General features: G+C 39.7%; 2 protein-coding genes and 3 non-coding genes across 7 annotated transcripts in view; all 5 read right to left on the bottom strand.

Moving 5' to 3' along the window:
* The window catches only part of MSH4 (mutS homolog 4), an 89318-nt gene extending 81833 nt beyond the window's left edge, over window positions 1-7485 (bottom strand). The window contains exons 1-2 of the mRNA XM_058538314.1: window positions 6169-7485; window positions 1387-1569 (exon numbers count right to left, since the gene is read on the bottom strand). Of these exons, the coding sequence (XP_058394297.1) occupies window positions 1387-1569; window positions 6169-6400 (415 nt within the window). The 5' untranslated portion in view covers window positions 6401-7485. The remainder of the gene's footprint in view (window positions 1-1386; window positions 1570-6168) is intronic.
* Window positions 7486-8243: 758 nt separating this feature from the next.
* Window positions 8244-18179, bottom strand: RABGGTB (Rab geranylgeranyltransferase subunit beta). 3 transcript variants are annotated; one of them, XM_058538309.1, is made up of 9 exons: window positions 18141-18179; window positions 16899-17006; window positions 15163-15360; window positions 14455-14560; window positions 13081-13133; window positions 12889-12999; window positions 12128-12253; window positions 9443-9596; window positions 8244-8798 (listed from the first exon to the last, which is right to left on the bottom strand). In XM_058538309.1, exons 1-9 carry the CDS (start codon window positions 18141-18143, stop codon window positions 8662-8664), a joined length of 996 nt encoding a protein of 331 aa, XP_058394292.1. In that variant the 5' UTR covers window positions 18144-18179; the 3' UTR covers window positions 8244-8661. The 3 variants fall into 3 exon arrangements, with proteins under 3 accessions (XP_058394292.1, XP_058394295.1, XP_058394293.1); XM_058538312.1 differs by lacking the exon at window positions 18141-18179 and adding an exon at window positions 17844-18079 and having other exon boundaries at window positions 12113-12253; XM_058538310.1 differs by lacking the exon at window positions 18141-18179 and having other exon boundaries at window positions 12113-12253; window positions 16899-18079.
* Window positions 14950-15021, bottom strand: LOC131405080 (small nucleolar RNA SNORD45). The gene has a single exon (XR_009219939.1). It is a non-coding gene; the product is annotated as a small nucleolar RNA SNORD45 (small nucleolar RNA).
* LOC131405079 (small nucleolar RNA SNORD45) lies at window positions 16478-16561 on the bottom strand. Its single transcript, XR_009219938.1, has one exon. It is a non-coding gene; the product is annotated as a small nucleolar RNA SNORD45 (small nucleolar RNA).
* On the bottom strand, window positions 17204-17282 carry LOC131405081 (small nucleolar RNA SNORD45). Its single transcript, XR_009219940.1, has one exon. It is a non-coding gene; the product is annotated as a small nucleolar RNA SNORD45 (small nucleolar RNA).
* Window positions 18180-18922: the final 743 nt, after the last annotated feature.

The raw sequence follows: 18922 nt of genomic DNA, 5'->3' as shown, positions 1-18922 counted from the left end.
GTGCCAGCCACCAGGTGCAGTTCACCCACCCTACCTGCTTCCTGTTTGCCCTGGACAGTGAACCAGCACTGGCCTGGCAAATCTGCAGGCACTATTGAATCTGCCATTCAGTAGTTTCAACTTCACCTTCTCCAATGAGATCTGTACCCCAGCCTTGGAAAGGGGTCCCAGAGGGGGCCGACTTCCAAGTATAACCTCTTGGGAGTCCCCTCAGCCCTAGAGTGCCTTATAGAGTTTTCTTATAACCTATAGTTACTCTTTAATCATAGTTTAATAATTCTTTACATTAAATCTCCCCTGTTTAAATCACTGTATGGTTCTACTTCAGATTGGATCCAGACTGCTACAGTATCTGCCCTTCATGGAGTTTATAGTCCAACAGAGAAGACAGACAATTAAGAAAAAATAATCAGGGCCGGCCCCGTGGCTTAGCGGTTAGGTGCGCACGCTCCGCTGCTGGCGGCCAGGGTTCGGATCCCGGGCGCGCAATGACGCGCCGCTTCTCTGGTCATGCTGGGGCCGCGTCCCACATGCAGCAGTGGAAGGATGTGCAACTATGACACACAACTATCTACTGGGGCTTTGGGGAAAAAAAAAAAAGGAGGAGGATTGGCAATAGATGTTAGCTCAGAGCCGGTCTTCCTCAGCAAAAAGAGGAGGATTAGCATGGATGTTAGCTCAGGGCTGATCTTCCTCACAAAAAAAAAAAAAAAGAAAAAATAATCAACCTCTTAATAACCAGGAAAATGCTAATTAGGACTACAGTTAGGTAGTATTTTACAACTGCTAGACTGGTAAAGATTAAGAAGTCTGACAATACCAAATGTTGGAGACAATGTAGATCAAAAAGAATTCTCATATATTGCTAGTAAGAGTGTGCATTGGTAGAACCACTTAGAAAAACAATTTGTCATTATCTTGTAAATGTATACATTCACATACCGTGTAACCAAGAAATACCACTATATGTACTTTAGAGAATGCTTACACATGTAGACCTATTTCACATATTTTCCCCTCAAGAAAATCTAGTAGATTTAGATAAAAACTAAAATTTAAGTCTTAAAAAAAAATTCTCAATAGTATTATCAGGACACACTTCTAAATTTAAATGAATGTCGTGTATAAAAGGGAGAGCTTCTCTTTCTTGTGCTATTTTGTCAGAATGGTTAAAATAATGTAGACTTGCATTTAACAAATATCAGAAACTATGTAGCCTTATTAACCTGGCCTCAAATTATGGATATACATAAATTGATGTATTTACTTTCAGTCATCCATATCCGTTACAAATAACTTCAAATGAACTCAACCATCCTAATTTACAATTTACAAAACTTTAAAAGTTTCAAAAAGTCATCTATGTCAATATTCCACTCATTTTACCTGAATATCCCACTTGCGGTGTCCAGCTTTTATAACTTGATCTCTGGGGATTTCCAGCAGACAATGGAGTTTTTGGTATTTGAGGATAATTACTATCTCGTACAGAAGACGAGCTTGTACCAAAAGTAAAATTTGATGCAAATGTGCTTTCTGCGTAAGATCTTTTGTTTCCAAAGAATAAACCTAAATTCAAAAAATTAAATATAAGTTCTTAAGGATTCAGAATTATGCAATGATGTATTAATCCCTATAACTTATACCATATTCACTTTCTATAAAATTTCATGATGACTTTTTAAAATATAACAAATTATGACAAATTTAATGACATTATTGATAAATAATCTTATACTAAAATATAAGGAAATGTGCTTGCTAATATGGCTTTCGCTTCTACAAAATCAGAGACTACGCTTGCTAAAATCATAAATAACCTTCTGATTTTCAAATACATCAGGTATGTTTACTTCGTATAGTAAATATGAAATCTCTTTTCCTCTGTTGACTCCTTCATTGAAACTCTCTCCTCCCATACAATTGGTATAAAGAGAGTTTTAGACTCACTTGGATTCAGTTCCTTGTTTAGGTACTTACATATTGATATATTACCTATTTTACAGAGTTGTCATAAAATTTGAAAGAACATACATAACCAGCCAAGCATAGTGTCTTGGAATATAGAAGTTTTTAAAAAAATATATTGGGGCTCTTTTCTCCTATTCCCCTTGATTTCCATGACAACTCTCTATCTTTTTTCTCCTTAAACCACTTGCTTTTAGTTTCCTATGCCAGATCCTTTTTCCAACAGTCTGCCTCTTTACTCTTGGCCTACCAGGGTTCTATATGTTTTTCACCTTTTCTCACAAATCAACATACACTTTCTCTGGGCATCTCATCTATTATCTTGGTTTCTATTAATATCTATTTCCTGAGAACTCCCAAACCTTCATATACAGCCCTAACTCCTCTCCTACTTGTAAACCATGGGTTTGCAAACTTTTTAATAAAGGGCTAAATGGTAAATATTTTAGGTTTTGTGAGCCATACGGTCTGTCACAATTACTCAACTCTGACACCATCACAGGAAAGCATCTATAAACAATACGTAAATGAATGAGCAGTGCTGTGTTTCAATAAAACTTTATTTCTGGGTACTGAAATTTTAATTTCATATAATTTTCACATGTCAAAAATATTACTCTTTTACTTTTTCAACCATTAAAAATGCAAAAACCATTCTTAGGTCTATACCTGCATTGTTCAATATAGTAGCTACTCACAACATGTGGCTATTCAAATTAAATCAAAATTAAATAAAATTAAAAATTCAGTTCCTTAGTCATATTAGCCACATTTCAAATGCTCAAAAGCCACATCTGCCTAGTGGCTACCATTTTAGACAGCATAGATATGGAATATTTCTATCATCACAGAAAGTTCTATCAGACAGCATGGCTCTAGGTCCCTATATCTACCTACCTTTTGGATGTAAACCTGTAGATTGTCCCAGAACATTTAAATGTCCAAAAGTGAACTCATTATCTTTCTCTCAAAATTTATTCTTTATTAGTAGTTGTGGTCAATTGTACCATTTTGTACCCTTGTTACCCAAGTCATAAACTTAGGACTCATTCTTAACTCTTATTTCATCAATTCTAAACACCCAATCAGTGACCAAGTTGTGTAATTTTTTTTTTTTAATATCACTAAAATTTCTTTCCATTTCCACTCCTACTAGCCCATTATAAGCCCATATCTTCTTCAGGCCTTTTGTACAAGTCTCCTAATTGTTCTCCTTGCCTTCAATATTATGCCTCTCTAATCCATTCTTCACATCATAACCAGTGATCTTCCTGAAAAAGAAATTTCAGAAATTTCTCCCTTTCTTACAGTTCCTCAGTGACTCTCCATATCCACTACAGGATAAAATCTAGCTTCTTTGTATGAGTCTCAGCAGGAATCAGATGACACATTCAAGCTAGCATAATTTGAGGAGAGTTTGATAAAAGAAATATTTACAAAGGTGTGGATAGGGTATAAGGATATCATCATAAAGAAGTGTGTAGAACCAAGATATACTGCACTCCATTACCATCCCTAGGCTTAAAGGAGCTAAGGAAGGGAGTGGTTACTAGAAACTGGAGATAGACAGGCCTGTTTCTTGTTCTCAGGTTACTTTTAGACTCTAAGGCCCTTCTTCAAACTTCTCTTAGCTCTCCTCCAATTTCTTTGATCTCTATTTGGCTGTATCTTCTCCCCTCTGGCCTCAAATATCAGGTAATTTTCAAATCTTCATCTCCCTCAATTTTCTCTTCTTAGCCCTCAACCCATATATTCAACTGCCTTAATATGAATACGTGGATATCCCAGAGGCTCTTCTCACTCAACATGTCTATAGCAGAATGGACACATTTTCCCCTCTAAAAGCTGCTGCTTCTACAAAATTCCTTTTATCAGGATATAGTATTACCATCTCTAGAATCACCAAAACCAGAGAGACCTGTTGTTGGCATGGCAGATAAACTCCCAGATGGAATTTCTACAAATACTCCAAGTTTATCTATATCAGATCACCCCCCTGCTCTAGCCAAATGAAATTATTTGTAGTCTACAAACATGACATACTATATCATACTTCTTTTGTGCCTTTGCACGTTTTTCTTTCTTAAGAATGCTCTCTAGTTTCTCTTTTCTCCTCCTTCCCTTTAGCTGACATTGTCTTACTTATCCTTCAACATCAGCTCAAGTCGAACTTCCTCTGCAGAATTTCTTTTGCCACTTTTGTTCCCCTACTTATAAATACCTCAAAAATCTGTAAATATCTCACATATAGTTATCTTTTAAAAGTGTATTTATTGATTTTTCCTACTGAACCATAAGCTGAGAGCACAGAATATTATTACCCTCAGCTCCTAACATAACTATTTCATCTATTTTGGCCTTGGCTCCCTCTGTAAAATGGGGACAAAAGAAAAATCTATTTTGCAGAATTATTGTAGGGATCAGAGATACCATATGCCTAGTAAGAAGCTAGAACAGAGTAGTGTTCATTAATTAGTGGATGTTATTGTTACTGTTTAAAATAAATGAGTGACAAAGCATTTCATGAAAAGAGGGGATTAGATTGACAATGTAAACATGCATGTTGCCTTGGAGGAACTGCAAGTAGCTCAGTTAGGCTAGAAAGTAGGGTTAATATTAAGAAGTGATGAGAGACAAGACTGTAAAGATTGGAGAAAGATCCCGAATGGCCTTGGATATCCTGCTAAAGAGTTTGATTTTTTAATTGCAGATACAGAGCCACTGATTTATTTTAAGTGGCAAGGGACACGATAAGATTTTCATTTTCCATATGACTCTGGTGACGCTGTAAGCAAGCTTGGAAGAAGGAATACTTAGGAGTTTGATGCAATAATTCAGACATAAAATTATGAGGGTCTGTCATGGCACAGAGATAGAAAGAGATAAAATTATTTAAAAGATAAAGATAGACAGGACTTGTTAACTATTTGATGTTGTGGGTGAGGGAATACTTGATTCAAGTCTTCTAGGTTTAAGATTTAGAGAATCCAATCATTGAGATAAGAGAAACAGGAGGAGCTGCATAGAGATGAATTCAACTAATCATATAGCGAATCTGAGGCATCCACTGGTCTCTCACTAAAACCTTCAGAAGACAGGCTGACACAGGAATCTGGAGCATAGATGGGACCTGAGCTGTGGTGATAATCACATCCAGGTAGAAGTAGCCTAAGAATAAAACTATAAGGGCAAATGAAGAATACGGGAACAAACAAAGGAGTTGAGCAGTTCTCTGGGAGGCAGAAGAAAAACAGGGGGGAGTGTAACCAAGGAAATCAAATTAAGAGAGTTCAAGAGAAGGCTGGTCAGGAACATTAAATACAGCAGAAAGGCACAGGAGATGCAAGGAAAAGGGAGCACTGGATTTGGCATTTGTTACTTTACCACTGAGTCCGAATGTTGTGTGAAAACCCTGTGTGATGGTTTTGCCATGAATGGAGTAACCAAATATAAAATAAACAAGTTGACCTGGCCTTGAAGGACATACATATTTTAATATTAAACATATTATTCACCTGAATAAGATGAAATGTTAAATTTAATCTACTTGCATCCTGTTCTAGAAGGCCTCGGCCTAGCGGTTAAGTGGGCGCACTCCGCTACTGGCCACCCCGGGCCGGATCCCCGGCGCGAACAGACACACGGCTTCTTCCGCCATGCTGAGGCCGCGTCCCACATACAGCAACTAGAAGGATGTGCAACTATGACATACAACTATCTACTGGGGCTTTGGGGGGAAAAAAAAAAAAGAGGAGGATTGGCAATAGACGTTAGCTCAGAGCCGGTCTTCCTCAGCAAAAAGAGGAGGATTAGCACGGATGTTAGCTCAAGGCTCATCTTCCTCACACACACAAAAAAGAAGGCGGCCTTGGAGACTTAAGTTCAGCAGCCAAGTGGTTCACCAGTCCCATCCCCAAACTCAGTCCTTTGTCATACGCTTCCGGAGGGCGGGGAAAGAGGGACACCACACCGGAAGTTACTTCTGCCTTCCTCAGAACTGAGCCGTCCACCATGACAGCGTCGTAATAAACCCAATTTGAAGAGTGCAGCCTTTTAATCACTCAGACCCATCAGATTCCCAGAGCACCCTGTTCTCAGCCTCCGACCCACCGCAGCTGATTCCTCTGGTAACCACTAACCACGGCTCCCCGAACCCCGGCCCGCAGGCCTCGGCCGACGGGAACTCCCCCCACTCCTTGCCTTGCGCAGGCCGGGCGCTCGGCGGGCGGCGAGGGAGACTGCTGCTGCTGCTCCGGTCGCCCGCGGCCCCAGACGTGCCTGGAGGGCTGGACGCGGAGACGGCAGCGGCTGAAGCGCGGCTCTGAGTCTCCGGGAGTCTGAAATCGTAGCGGGGACCCTGTGACGGAGCCTCCACTGAGGAGGAAGCCGCAGGGACGGAAGGCGAGGTGGATGAGATCTCGGGCCTCAGCATTCTCACAAGCCTTCCCAGGCACAATAAGTATGAGCTTTCCGGGCGTCGCTTCGCGGAGCCCCACAACACAGGCAATGTGGAAAAAGGCGGGAGGAGGGCGCGCAGGCGCACGGAGCCGCAGAGCGCCGGCTCGCCGCGCTTTCCAGGGCGCAGGCGCAGAGCCCCAACCTGCCGGCTCCCTCACCTTTCCCCCATCCACACCTAGCAATCCCACCACCTCCCACAGTACTTGGTTATGAGCTTAATCTTAGGTAGTCTTCCTCAACCTGCCGGTATTAGCTGAACTGAATTCTTTAGTGTCTATCAAATAACCATGCTACTTGGTAGCCCCGTTATTCTCATAGCACCGTATTTCCCTTATTGCAGTGTGTTGGGTGCTTTTTAACATTTCCTATACACCCCTAGGTACACTATCTTCTTTTTAAATACAGAAATCATCCATCACAGTGTGTACCCAGTACCTATAAGATAGTGAAAATAAATTCGAGGCTCACACATGAGCACAAATCTAACATCCGTCTTGCGGCTCAAGACAAGAGCGAGCCATTAACCTCTTACAGCTTAGATAATCCAGACTGTATTAGGATCACTGCACGACTGCCCTTCACCAAGTAAGCACATGGCTGTGTGCACAGTACAGTAGGAACCAGAGAAAAGAACGGATGAGACCTCTCGGACAGTTTCAGTTCCCAATCTTTCAATTTCTAGTGCTGTGGTTTCCACACATACGCATGGATTACTTAAGAGCTGACTACACAAATTCAAACTAGCTTTGCATCAAACAATGACCTTTGGGAAATTAAGTTCTGTGCCTGTTTACTATTCTAGAATATGGAACTAGTACCCATTTCAGATACTCTAGGATTGGGAAAAAAGAATACGTACAGTCACGCGTCTCTTAACGACAGGGCTATGTTCCAAGAAATGTGTCCTTTTCCAATTTCATCGTTGTGAACATCAGAATGTACTTACACAAACCTAGACAGTACAACCGACTACACACCTAGGCTATATAGCACTAACCTTATGGGACAAACATTGCATGCCAAATATTGTTACACAGCATATGACTGTAACACCTGGATACTATTACAGAAGACATTCATTTACAGTTATCACTGAATTCACACAAGTGTTAAGTATCTCAATAATCACGTATTCACACCACAGGTCACCCACATGCAGTGACTGCAGTCCTAAAAACTCCCTTCAAATACTTCCAATGATACCATTTAAATCACATTGTTCCATCCAATGACTTCCAAACTTTCAGAAACAAAATACTGGCAATTCAACCTAAACTCTTCAGTGAATTGCCAAAACAATGCCAGACATTTCAAAAATCCCATCTTGAAAAAATTTTCAGGATGTTAAAATCAACACTGGTCAATGATTGTGTTGAATCATCACTACTCATGTGTAAAATCCTTCTTAAAATGACTATTACACAGGGTATTGCAAACATGCTTGAGAAAACTTCAACTCCCATCTCAAGACAAGTGTTCACTAAAATACTTTACCAAGAATGTAAAACTCTGAGAATAGTTATGCTCATTTTAGTCTTCCTGAAAACACAGGTTCAAAAAATGTTGTGACAACTATCCAGTTCTGTTTCCTTATTGAGAAGGGAAAAAAAGGTAACAATCTCTTGGGTAAGTCGCCTGATTTTGACATAAAATGTTAAAAAATGAGAATAAAGTGTAGTTTAGATTACAATCCTATTCTAAGATGGTGAATTGTCATTTACCTAAATTACTTTGTGACCAATTCAGAGTAACCATAAACCTATGAAATAGTCACAAATTTCAAAAGCCAGTTATTTTTGTGCATCTTTTAATATGGGGTTTATCAATTTTTCTCAGTTAACATTCTCATCGACACAGACCAATTTACATTAACTATCGTTATATAACTTATAAAGGGAGCACACGGAAAAAAAAAAATCAAGCAGAACACAAGACTTCTTCAACTAAATAGTTGTTAAACTAAGAAAGTTTGCTGTTATGGAGACATAAATAACAAATACATTAAAGCACAAACAAAATACTGTACTTAGAGTAACAGCATTCCAGGAAAAAGTTTAAAATTAAAGATACAATAAAGGTCTTTATTTTACACTATGTATAATTATATAATTTAAAATTAACACAATTCATATACAAAATATTAACATAGTAGTCATTTTTAAGTTTGATAAGCACTTCAAATACAGAAATGTTAAGATGGCAAAACCACACTAAGCAACTTTTGCATCAATGAATCTAGCTCACAAGTTCAGGCTGAACATTCACTCTCTGGAGTACTTCTTCAGGCATACAGAAAATGGGACTAACAGGTTTAATCTGTTCTTCTCCCAAAAGTGACAATCCAGCAATTCCAAATAAAGTGTGAAAAGGATCTACCTATTAAAAAAATAAGAATTTATAGAGTATTACAAACTGTAAACTTCTAAAACCCTGCTTCTGAACAATGGTTATATTGTAGCCTATTGTATTTCCTTTACTTGAATGTATGCTTAGTTTTTGGAAATAAAAATAATGGTTTCGAATTAAGGGTTTTTTGTTTTTTGTGAGGAAGATCAGCCCTGAGCTAACATCCAATGCCAATCCTCCTCTTTCTGCCAAGGAAGATTGGCCCTGGGCTAATATCCGTGCCCATCTTCCTCTACTTTATATGGGACGCCGCCACAGCATGGCCTGACAAGCAGTGCGTGAGTGCCCGGGATCCAAACCTGCAAATCCTGGGCCGCCGAAGCAGAGCGCGCGCACTTAAACACTGTGCCACCGGGTCGGCCCTCAAATTACAGTTTTTAACACAGGACCTTTACCATAAACTAATTTTGTGGCAACAGGTGATGAAAAATTTCTGTAAACTTGTTTTATATCCTTCATATATTCTCAAAAATTACAAAGAAAGTATCCAGCTTTCAAAGCAACACTTGGAATATTTTCCATTTCTAAGTCTGGAAAGGCTTAGAACCATAAAAGTAACACAAACCAACACTGAAAATATAACTACTCCATGAACATGTCAGAAATATACTTGCCATATCTCCTGGCCTGTCTGCAAATCCTCCTGTTTCTTCATCTTGACATGCTAAGATGAAACTACGCAGTTTCTCTCTATCAATCCAATGAAGCCTTCCAATTATCTTCAGGGAAGCCAAGACCCACCATGAATAGCATACATCTGGTAGCTAGGAGGGAAAAAAAGCCACAAAAAGTTGCCACAATTTTATTCTCTAAACACTGGGGGGCGGGGCAGGGAGTCAAAGGATATACTGACACAGTGTTTAAAATGCTGAAATCCATAAATTGCTTAGAATTAAAGATAATCACTTGAAAACAGATGACCAAACACTCCAATCCACAGAAACCCATGCTAAATGTTCCAGAGTTGCAGTACTCGGGGACAACCATCCATCTACCTTTATTTCTATCTGCAATGAATGCCTAACTCAGCTTCTTATCCAAGAAACTGGTGATAAGGCTCATGAAATCCATCATGATCTAAGGATGTATTTCCCTAGGTAGCACATTTTCAACAAGTGCTGTCCAGGTAGATACAGACCTGCTTAAAAAATCACCTAAAACCTGGCTCCTTAAACATGGTCACTTGAGTTTAAGAAATGCAGAAGATCCCATCTTAGGCTGAGTAAGAATCTTCATTTCAACAAGATCCTTGGGTGATTCAGAGGCACATTAAAAGCTGTCCTGGATTGTAAGTGTAGGTTCCTGGCAATCTGCACCTTGAACCATTTTCTAATTGTTCAAAGTCGCCCAGGTTTTTCATCAGACTTTAACTAGAAACCACCTGTGGGTATTTCCCTACCGCCCTCCTCCCTTAACTTACTCAGAAATCTTGAGAAAGCCAAGTTAAAAATACAATGACCCAGAAGAAAGCACTACCATGCCCTATCATATTTTAGGTCAGGGGCCCAACAAAAGCTATAGCCCCTGAAGTCAAATCTAGGCTACAATAAAGCCTTTTTGTATGTGTCAATGGTTTACAAAAATATAGTTTTGTGACAGGAAAATCATATAAAATACAAATGCATCCACAGTAATTTTACTGGAACACAGCCATGCCCATTCGTTTCTTATTGTCTATGGCAGCATTTGCTCTTCAGGGCAGTTATGTAGTTGCAACGAGACCATATGCCCTACAAAGCTGAAAATATTTACTATCTCGCCCTTAAGACCCACAACGTGTGAAAGCTTTACAGAACTGTGGACTTGTGTAGGAAAATCTAATTTCCTTTCTCCAAATCAAAATGTCAAAAATTGGGTTTTTCCTTAAAAAAAAAATTACTAAAGATTTTGAATAAAAGTTTTGTAACCTAATTTTTTTTTTTAATTTCTTTGATTTGGCAAATCCATTGCCCTTTCAGACCCATAAATGCACATGGAGATGTTTGTACAAGATGCATGTGTTCACTTAATAAATAGTCTCTGGCTATCAGATACTAAGTTTTTAAAGGATGACTGATTCCCTGGTATAGGTTCAGAATTAAAAAGTTTTAAGGGCTGTGGCGTAGCGGTTAAGCATTCGCACTCCGCCGCTGGCGACCTGGGTTTGGATCCCGGGCATGCATTGACGCACCGCTTGTCAGGCCATGCTGTGGGGGCATCCCATATAAAGTGAAGGAAGATGGGCACAGATGTTAGCTCAGGGCTGATATTCCTCACACACAAAAAAAAGTTTTTAAGAAATAGCTTTATTTCAATGTCTGAAAAATACAAGGACTTCAGAAGGATAGGGTAAAAGATCTTTTAAAAATTCATGCTATGTCCGAATACAAATACATTTTAAAGCTAATGAGAGACATCATCTTTAAACCCTGTGGCAATCCCTGACACACTGCTATGATGCCCAGGGAAGAAAGGATGACCTGGAAGTCCAACCACTTCCTTAAGATCATCCAACTTTTGAAATGATTATTCAAAAAGCTCCACTGCGGGAGCAATGTGGGCTCCCAGCAGATCTGCATGCCCCTCCCAAGGAGGGCTGTGTGTGGTGCTGACGGGTAAGAACACCATGATGCACACGGCCATCTAAGGGCAGCTGGAGAACCACCCAGTTCTGAAGAATGTGGGCTTTGTGTTCACCAAGAACGACCTCTCTGAGATCAGGGACATACTGCTGGCTAATAAGGTGCCATTGCCCCATATGAAGTCACTGTGCCAGCCCAAAACACTGGTCTGGGGCCAAGATCTCCTTCTTCTAGGATTTAGGCATGACCACTAAAATCTCCAGGGACTCCACTGAAATCCTGAGTTATGTGTAGCTGATTAAGACTAGAGACAAAGCAGGAGCCAGAGAAGCCACATTGCTGAACATTTCCTCCTTTAGAGTATTTGCCGTTTTTGTATACTCCTTCAGATAACTCAAGAGTCTATTTCAGGACAGGAAAGACCAAAAGGCCTTTGTCATAAAAAAGAGCATCAAAAGGTACCACGTACATCTTTTCTTTAAGAGTGTCTTTTAAATGGACACTAGGGTTAGTGAGCATTTCAACCCTACTTGTTTTAACTTTGCCAAGGGCATTTTTTAGGAGGTATAGGTATATAACTGAAAAACCAGCAACGGGGGCAGCGGGGGGGGGTGGGGGGTGGGTGGTTTAAGCTCACTACCAATTTACAAGAGCAACGCTGAAAAATCTAAGACTAAGTGGTACTTACTCAAGGTTATATAGCTATTAGAACAGTTTACCTTACAAAACAGTACCTTCTCTGGTCTTCCATTGAGTCCACCTGATGGTAACTGTCGTTCACAAAGCCACCAACCGAGTAAATCAGAATTCACTTGATGCAACTGACTAGTAATAGCCAGGAATCCTGTGCAACAATAGATCTAAAATTACAGACATAAAGTACATGTGTATAATAATTTTTCAATAATAAAATAGTGATAAAGACTACTCAAATTATTAAAACTCCATTTTATGTTTAAAAGTTCGCTGATAGGTGAACAGTTAGAATTGCAAACATGTAAATGTCACATAACTATTTGAGCAAATCCAATTACACTATTACTAAGATCCAACTCTGCAATGAAATACTATTGTCAAATTTCTTCATGGCTAAAAGCAAATTTTACTTGACAACTACTTATACATACGATAATCTCTGGTACTAGCAAATAGGTGTTCAGGATAGGTAGGGACAGAATATTTTCATTTGCTTAGTTAAAAACTAATGGAAAATCAAAACGTACTTTTGGTGATTACAAACCTACTTATATTTGCCTAGATCAGAAGGTTCCACCAACAGAGGAAGGTATATAAATCAAACTACTGTAAAAATACCTTCCTTGATCAGCAACTAAGCAATTCTTATGTAACATCTCACATTATATTACATTCAGTCAAATTAACTTCATTCATATTTCACGGACACTGAAATTGCTATTAACATATTTTCCCAGTTTATTAAATTGGTTATCCCTTCAAAATTAACACTACATTTTAATCTGCATTAGTAAATTACCTGCCCAGCATGGGATTCAGAACCTGGCCTGCAACCAAATCCACCATCAAAGTTCATACATGACAGAACAAATTCAATTGCCTTTTCCACATTAATAGCATCCAGCTTCCCCTATAAACAAAAAAATATGCCTGTTAAACTCCAGAGTAATCATGGATGCTTAATTATTCCAATACAATATTCAAAACTTACCAATAGAGCCAAAGTTGCCACCGCACAAAAAGAGAATCTTGTATCAATTTCTCCTAAAAGAGAAAAGGGATCAAAACAAAACCTAAGTGTTACTGGAGGCTTCTGATCATAACAGTGCAAGTTAACCAAAAACAAACTCTGTACAACTACCGTGGCTAAAGTTCCAAGAGTTCAAAAGTTTAACATTTACTTTTAGGTCGCCAGGAGGAAAGCTAAACCCGAAGACAAATCACTTTACAAGAAATCAAGAACTAGAAAAACGCTTTGTCGCCGGCCCCGTGGCTTAGCGGTTAAGTGTGAGCGCTCCGCTGCTGGCGGCCCGGGTTCGGATCCCGGGCGCGCAGGGGCCGCTTCTCCTGCCATTCTCCTGCCATGCTCAGGCTGCGTCCCACATCCAGCAGCTGGAGGGATGTGCAGCTATGACATACAACTATCTACTGGGGCTTTGACGGAAAAAAATAAATAAATAAAATCTTTAAAAAAAAAAAAAAAATGCTTTGTCAAAAGTAACAGCACATGAGGGGCCAGCCGGTGGGGTAGCGGCTACGTGCACACACTCAGCTGCGGCAGCCCGGGGTTCAGATCCCGAGCACGCACCGACGCACCACTTGTCAAGCCATGCTGTGGCGGCGCCCCATAAAAAGTGGAGGAAGATGGGCACGAATGTTAGCCCAGAGCCAGTCTTCCTCAGCAAAAAGAAGACTGTGACAGATGTTAGCTCAGGGCTGATCTTCCTCACAGAAAAAAAAAAAATAATAACAGCAAATGATCTTCAATTGTTTACAGAGTGCTCAGAAAGAAAAGGTAACTATCACAGAACCAAAAGGATTAGTCAATTTCTAATTGACATAAACTTACCCTATTATATAAAAGTAGATTTTCATATCCCATGAAGCAGCTGGTCTCTCGGGCCTGCACTGTATTCAGCCCTAAAGCAGAGATTATCTACATTTATCAAGTAAAATACTATTCCTTCCCTCCACTCAAATATTCAGTAAGTTTGTAAAGTTTTTTGAATATTTTTCCCTGCCAGTAATCAGTTTTTAAAAAACTGTACAAAGCCACCAAATCTGCAGAAAAAAATGTCACCTACCTGATCTTTTAGACTGGCCCCCTCTGCTCCAGTGCTCCTGTATGCTGCTATAACTAGCACAGTGCATGCTGGAACTTCCAGCAGACCATTAACTCCAATTAGACCAGCTGCTTAGTGGGACCTGAAAAGATGAAAAACTTAAAAATCTCCTTATAAACTATTAGCAAAGCCTCTGATTTATTGTACTTTAAAGTCTGCTACAAAGCCTTAACTACAATAAACACCAAAACACGACATTTTAACACTGGTATTTTGGATAGCATGGATTAAACTGACATTACCCCAAGTATCTCCAGCAAAAGAACCATCTTCTTTCTGTAGACTCTGAACATATTCCACAACTTTATTTACGTCAATAACATTAATACTATCATACAGAGTAAGAATCTGTAACAAAAACAAACCATGTTAAATAAATACCTCTTCAACTCTGCTAAGTTTCTTCTAATGATTTCTTCCTCAACTTCCTTTAAAGTTGTCAGGCAAGCAAAGTCTTTTTGTCTATACACATTGTGAACTTTTCTCAAACATGCAGACTATCTCCTATGCAATAAAATTATAGGTATTACCAACAAACCCAAACCTTTAGCCATAAAGCATTATTTTTCTCATATAAATTTAACTTAGCATTCCAATACTCTTTATACTAACTTATATATACAGAAGTAGACTTTAAATCCTTATTTGTGGATCTTCATTAATACCAAAGTTATAACATTTAACTCCTAGTGATTTTCAAGTATTTACATATACTGAAGATAAACATTTTACCATCCAAGGTCTCAGTGTAATTTTAGAATTTACATCACCTTTGGATTCAATTAATACATGCCATCACATCATTGACCTTGCAGAATAGATTTCATTTGAAAAGATACAGGTAACTTTTTGACAGATACTGATTTTGTCACCTTGTTAATACCTGGTTTCAAAATCCCCCCTCTCAGAGAATACACTACCAAGACTGATTAATTTTAATTAGTATTTACCTGAACAGCACTAAGAGTATACAAAAGATGAGGATCGTGTCCAATACTAGCACTTATTCCACCACACTCATGTTGACATGACTTAATAAACATCAGAATTTCTTCTCTATTCATGCGATGCAGTTGTCCCATGAGATCCATTACGGTCAGACCCCAATAGATGCCACTCATTCTCAAGTACTCAGACATACAGTATTCCTAAAATACACAATTACTTTAATGTGCCAGTCTGAACTGACGCAGGGTTAGAGATTGAACACATACATAAAGCTAATAGCCACACGGTTACTCTTTACTTCACTTGATCCTAACATTAGTAGCAAGTTTAAATTTGTGAATCTCAAATCTGGGGGGAGGGCGGAGGTGGCGGGTAGTCAGTTATCTGAAAAGCACACAATAAACGCCTCTGTAACTGACAATACAAATAGGGCTTTACTCTCTCAAGAGGCAAACAGAAGTGTAAGCCAGAAAAAGATCTGCCTTTTTCAAGCTTAAGGAGAACATTTCTTTTAGAGTATTTACATCCTATTTATTAGACATCCTTTTTTTTTTTTTTTGGCCAGGAAGATTGGCCCTGAGCTAACATATGTGTCCACCTTCCTGTGTATGTGGAACACCTGCCACAGCATGGCTTGATGAGCGGTGCATAGGTCCACGCCCAGGATCCGAACCGGTGAACCCCAGGCCACTGAAGGGGAGCGTGCAAACTTTACCAACATGCCACGGGGCCAGGCCCTAGACCTCCATTCTTTTAATATAAGGACTCTGTACAAGATCTATTTGTTATCTACTAGCAAATGATATAACTACTTGAAAACCAAAATAGCCAAAGCATGCAAAAGGTTAAGATAAAACAGCTAACAGTGGCTAATCAAGGAGATATAAAAACTGGTACACAGAAGCGTCTACAAACAAATTTCCGCTACAGTCACCAATGGATTGCATTTTTAGAGATTCTGAATCAGGCAGGTGGTCTTAGCAGTTTGCTGTGAACCCAAATTTAGGGTTTAAAAAATCGGCACGTGAGCCGTACATAAAAAGGCAGGAATCAGTCATGCCCTAACCTTTTAGTCATCCAGAAAAAAAAATAAACAGGGCCCTAACAACTCCATAACTACAAGGTTATGGGAACCTAACACGTAAGTCAAGAATTCATCAATACTAGGTGATTTCCAAGACGGCAGATAATTCAGCTCTCTGCATACTACAGGGGAAAATATTTACTTTCAGCTGAGTTGTTCATTACTTTTTCCTAAGATTGTCCAAGAGAGGAAAACTATTCTTTAAAGTCTAAAACTCAAGGCAAAACTTTTTCAAGGTCTCAGCGTAATTCTAGAGCTAAAGTGTTATTACACATCAGCCGTAAAATCAGATAATACATGCCAACACATCATTGACCTTGCAAGTATTGCCTCAACTACAAAAGTAGAAATCTATTCTATACCTCATACCTCTTACAGATCTGGGCAGGAGGGGAATCTCCTGTCTGCCAAGCACTGGAACTAAGTATTGGTAAGAACCATTGCTAATTCTGATGGACCCTCAACCTCAGATATGCAAAGGTACACCCAGTGCAGTTCAAGGACATAAATTCAGTCCTTGCCATGCAGGAGTTGGATAAAATTTTTAAAAAACATTGGCCACAAACACCGACCTACCAAACACAGACCTACCTTCTGCTTATGCAGAATGGTCTGATTTCTTTAAAATACATTTTTTAACGAAATCATACATACATAATCGTCTTTCTTTGAGCCATAGGATGCGATATAATCTGCATGCTTCTCCAATAACAGGGTGTCAGGTGCATCTGACTTGATGATAACATCTTTCTGCGGTGTGCCCTTTCAAAACAAAAAAGTAGTGATTTCGTAAATGTTTATCTTTTTAATGTTTGACCCCAGAATATATATTCAATACAGATCTGAACTTTTTACTTTGATTTCATCTTGCCATACAAAAACTTTCAATTTAGAAATTGCCAAGTATCTGACTAAAAAGAACGTAAGCACCAAAGCCTTGTACAGATTTAGGTATTTTTCAGGTCTCAGAGTAATTCTAGAGCTTAAGTAGTAGTAATCAACTTTAGATTCAGAATACATGCCAGCTCATCATCGACCCAAAAAATTATGACCTTCATCTGTTATCTTTCACTTAAAAACGTTAAGTAAAACATACACCATAAAGTATGAAAGCTTACCAATTCGGGACAACTTATTGCTTACATGTGGCAGAAAGCAAGCTGCAACACTAAAATAAAAATCTAGCTAGCCCATAACTTGCAGCTAAGTTCTTTAACGAAATTTTATTAATCCTAAAAATTCAGGTTCCAAAGCACTTTCTACGCACCGCCAAAGTTGTTCAATTTATCGAGCAAGCAGTCCCTTTAGCCTCATCTTTTCTAGCTTTAGTCTTAGTTTCTGCATTTGCAATAAGGCCCCAGAAGATAAGAATGCTGCTCTAGTTCTCCGAATTTCTTATCCAAATCTTTGTGATTGAGACTGTATTGCCTTCACTTTAAGTAGGTCATGACGATTACCAAAAACGACTAAGGTCTAGCGAATTTCCTTCGGATCCCATTTAAAATTTACTAGATCTTCAACGAGACCACACCATTAACGATTCTAAGATTTTCAGCCATAAAAAGTACATATACGCGGAAGGAAAAAAGAACTACCCACTGGCCTGGCTCCTGTGAGGTATTAAGAAATCGGCCGTTGCATCCCGAGGCCCGCCCGGCAGGAGGAGGCCTGGGTAAAATCGGAAGCGGCGACTGCGCCCGCGAGGTCTGCAGAAAACGCTGAGTAATCCTTCAGCCTCTCGGAGCCCTCAAGAAACCTTCCAAAGCCCGTGTCTGAACCCAACCATTCTCCAACACTTGGGAAACAACCGTGCGAGCGACTGAGCTGCTCAACACTACCCCACCCGATCTCCTCCCGCCACTCCTGGAAAGCCGCCCAGGACACGACCACACTCACCATGTCTGAGAGCGAAAAGGGAACTCCGCGCGTTCCTGGGTCGATTTAGGCGGCAAGCGCCTGCGCAGAAGCGCCCTCAAGTCCCCTCCGCGCCCCGACATAGCTGACCATACTCCCGCCTGAAGGAAGGAGCGGTTCCAGGGCTGCCCTAGGACCCCACCGGCTGCTCATAGCTGTCCTCGCTGCCTGCACACAAAGGGTGTGGCGCCGATTTTCTCTTCCCGTAGCCACCTCGATTTGTCTAAAAACAGGTTTAGGTAATACTTAAATATCTGAATTACTTTTAAGAAATCATTTGTTCTCGGAGCTCTTTGAGCTCTGGAGATCTGAAATGGCTGGTAATTAGTAGAGTTCCTGCACGTAGTAAGTGTTCAATAAAGGTTTTTTGAGCGAATGTTAGTGAAATGTGCACATTCGCCGCCTGTTTGCGCTGTCCGTTGGGGGCCGGCTCCCTCACCCACTGCCCCGCTTCTTCAGGAAGCGCTAATAGCTGAAATATTTGGAAATGACTTTCAAAAAAAAAAGAAACACCATGTGCCTTTTACGAGCTTTCCACAGAGTTCGGCTTTACTAGGTGTGTTGTTACAGCTATGTTCATCTGTGCTTTCTTAGGTCTTTCATTAGGAAATATTGGCACCCCATACCCTTAAAATTTATTGCATTTAGTAGCGATTTGGAGAAGGGTTCCTGGCACAGTGACGTATGTGGGCTGTCAGTAACAGAGTGTTGAATCTACTGTGATGACAGATTTTATTATTTCTCCCTGTGTCTGTTGATACTCC

Source organism: Diceros bicornis, chromosome 4 (genome assembly GCF_020826845.1).
Source record: "Diceros bicornis minor isolate mBicDic1 chromosome 4, mDicBic1.mat.cur, whole genome shotgun sequence".
Taxonomy (NCBI): Eukaryota; Metazoa; Chordata; class Mammalia; order Perissodactyla; family Rhinocerotidae; genus Diceros; species Diceros bicornis.
This window is presented reverse-complemented; position numbering and strand designations above follow the sequence as displayed.

Excerpts from the sequence above, each read along its gene's own strand:
- RABGGTB (XM_058538309.1), bottom strand. Across the intron at positions 15,361-16,898 it reads GCTCAAAGAAAGACGATTAT|GAATACTGTATGTCTGAGTA; the intron begins GTATGTATGATT and ends TGTGTATTTTAG. Across the intron at positions 12,254-12,888 it reads CTGAATCCCATGCTGGGCAG|ATCTATTGTTGCACAGGATT; the intron begins GTAATTTACTAA and ends CTGTAATTTTAG.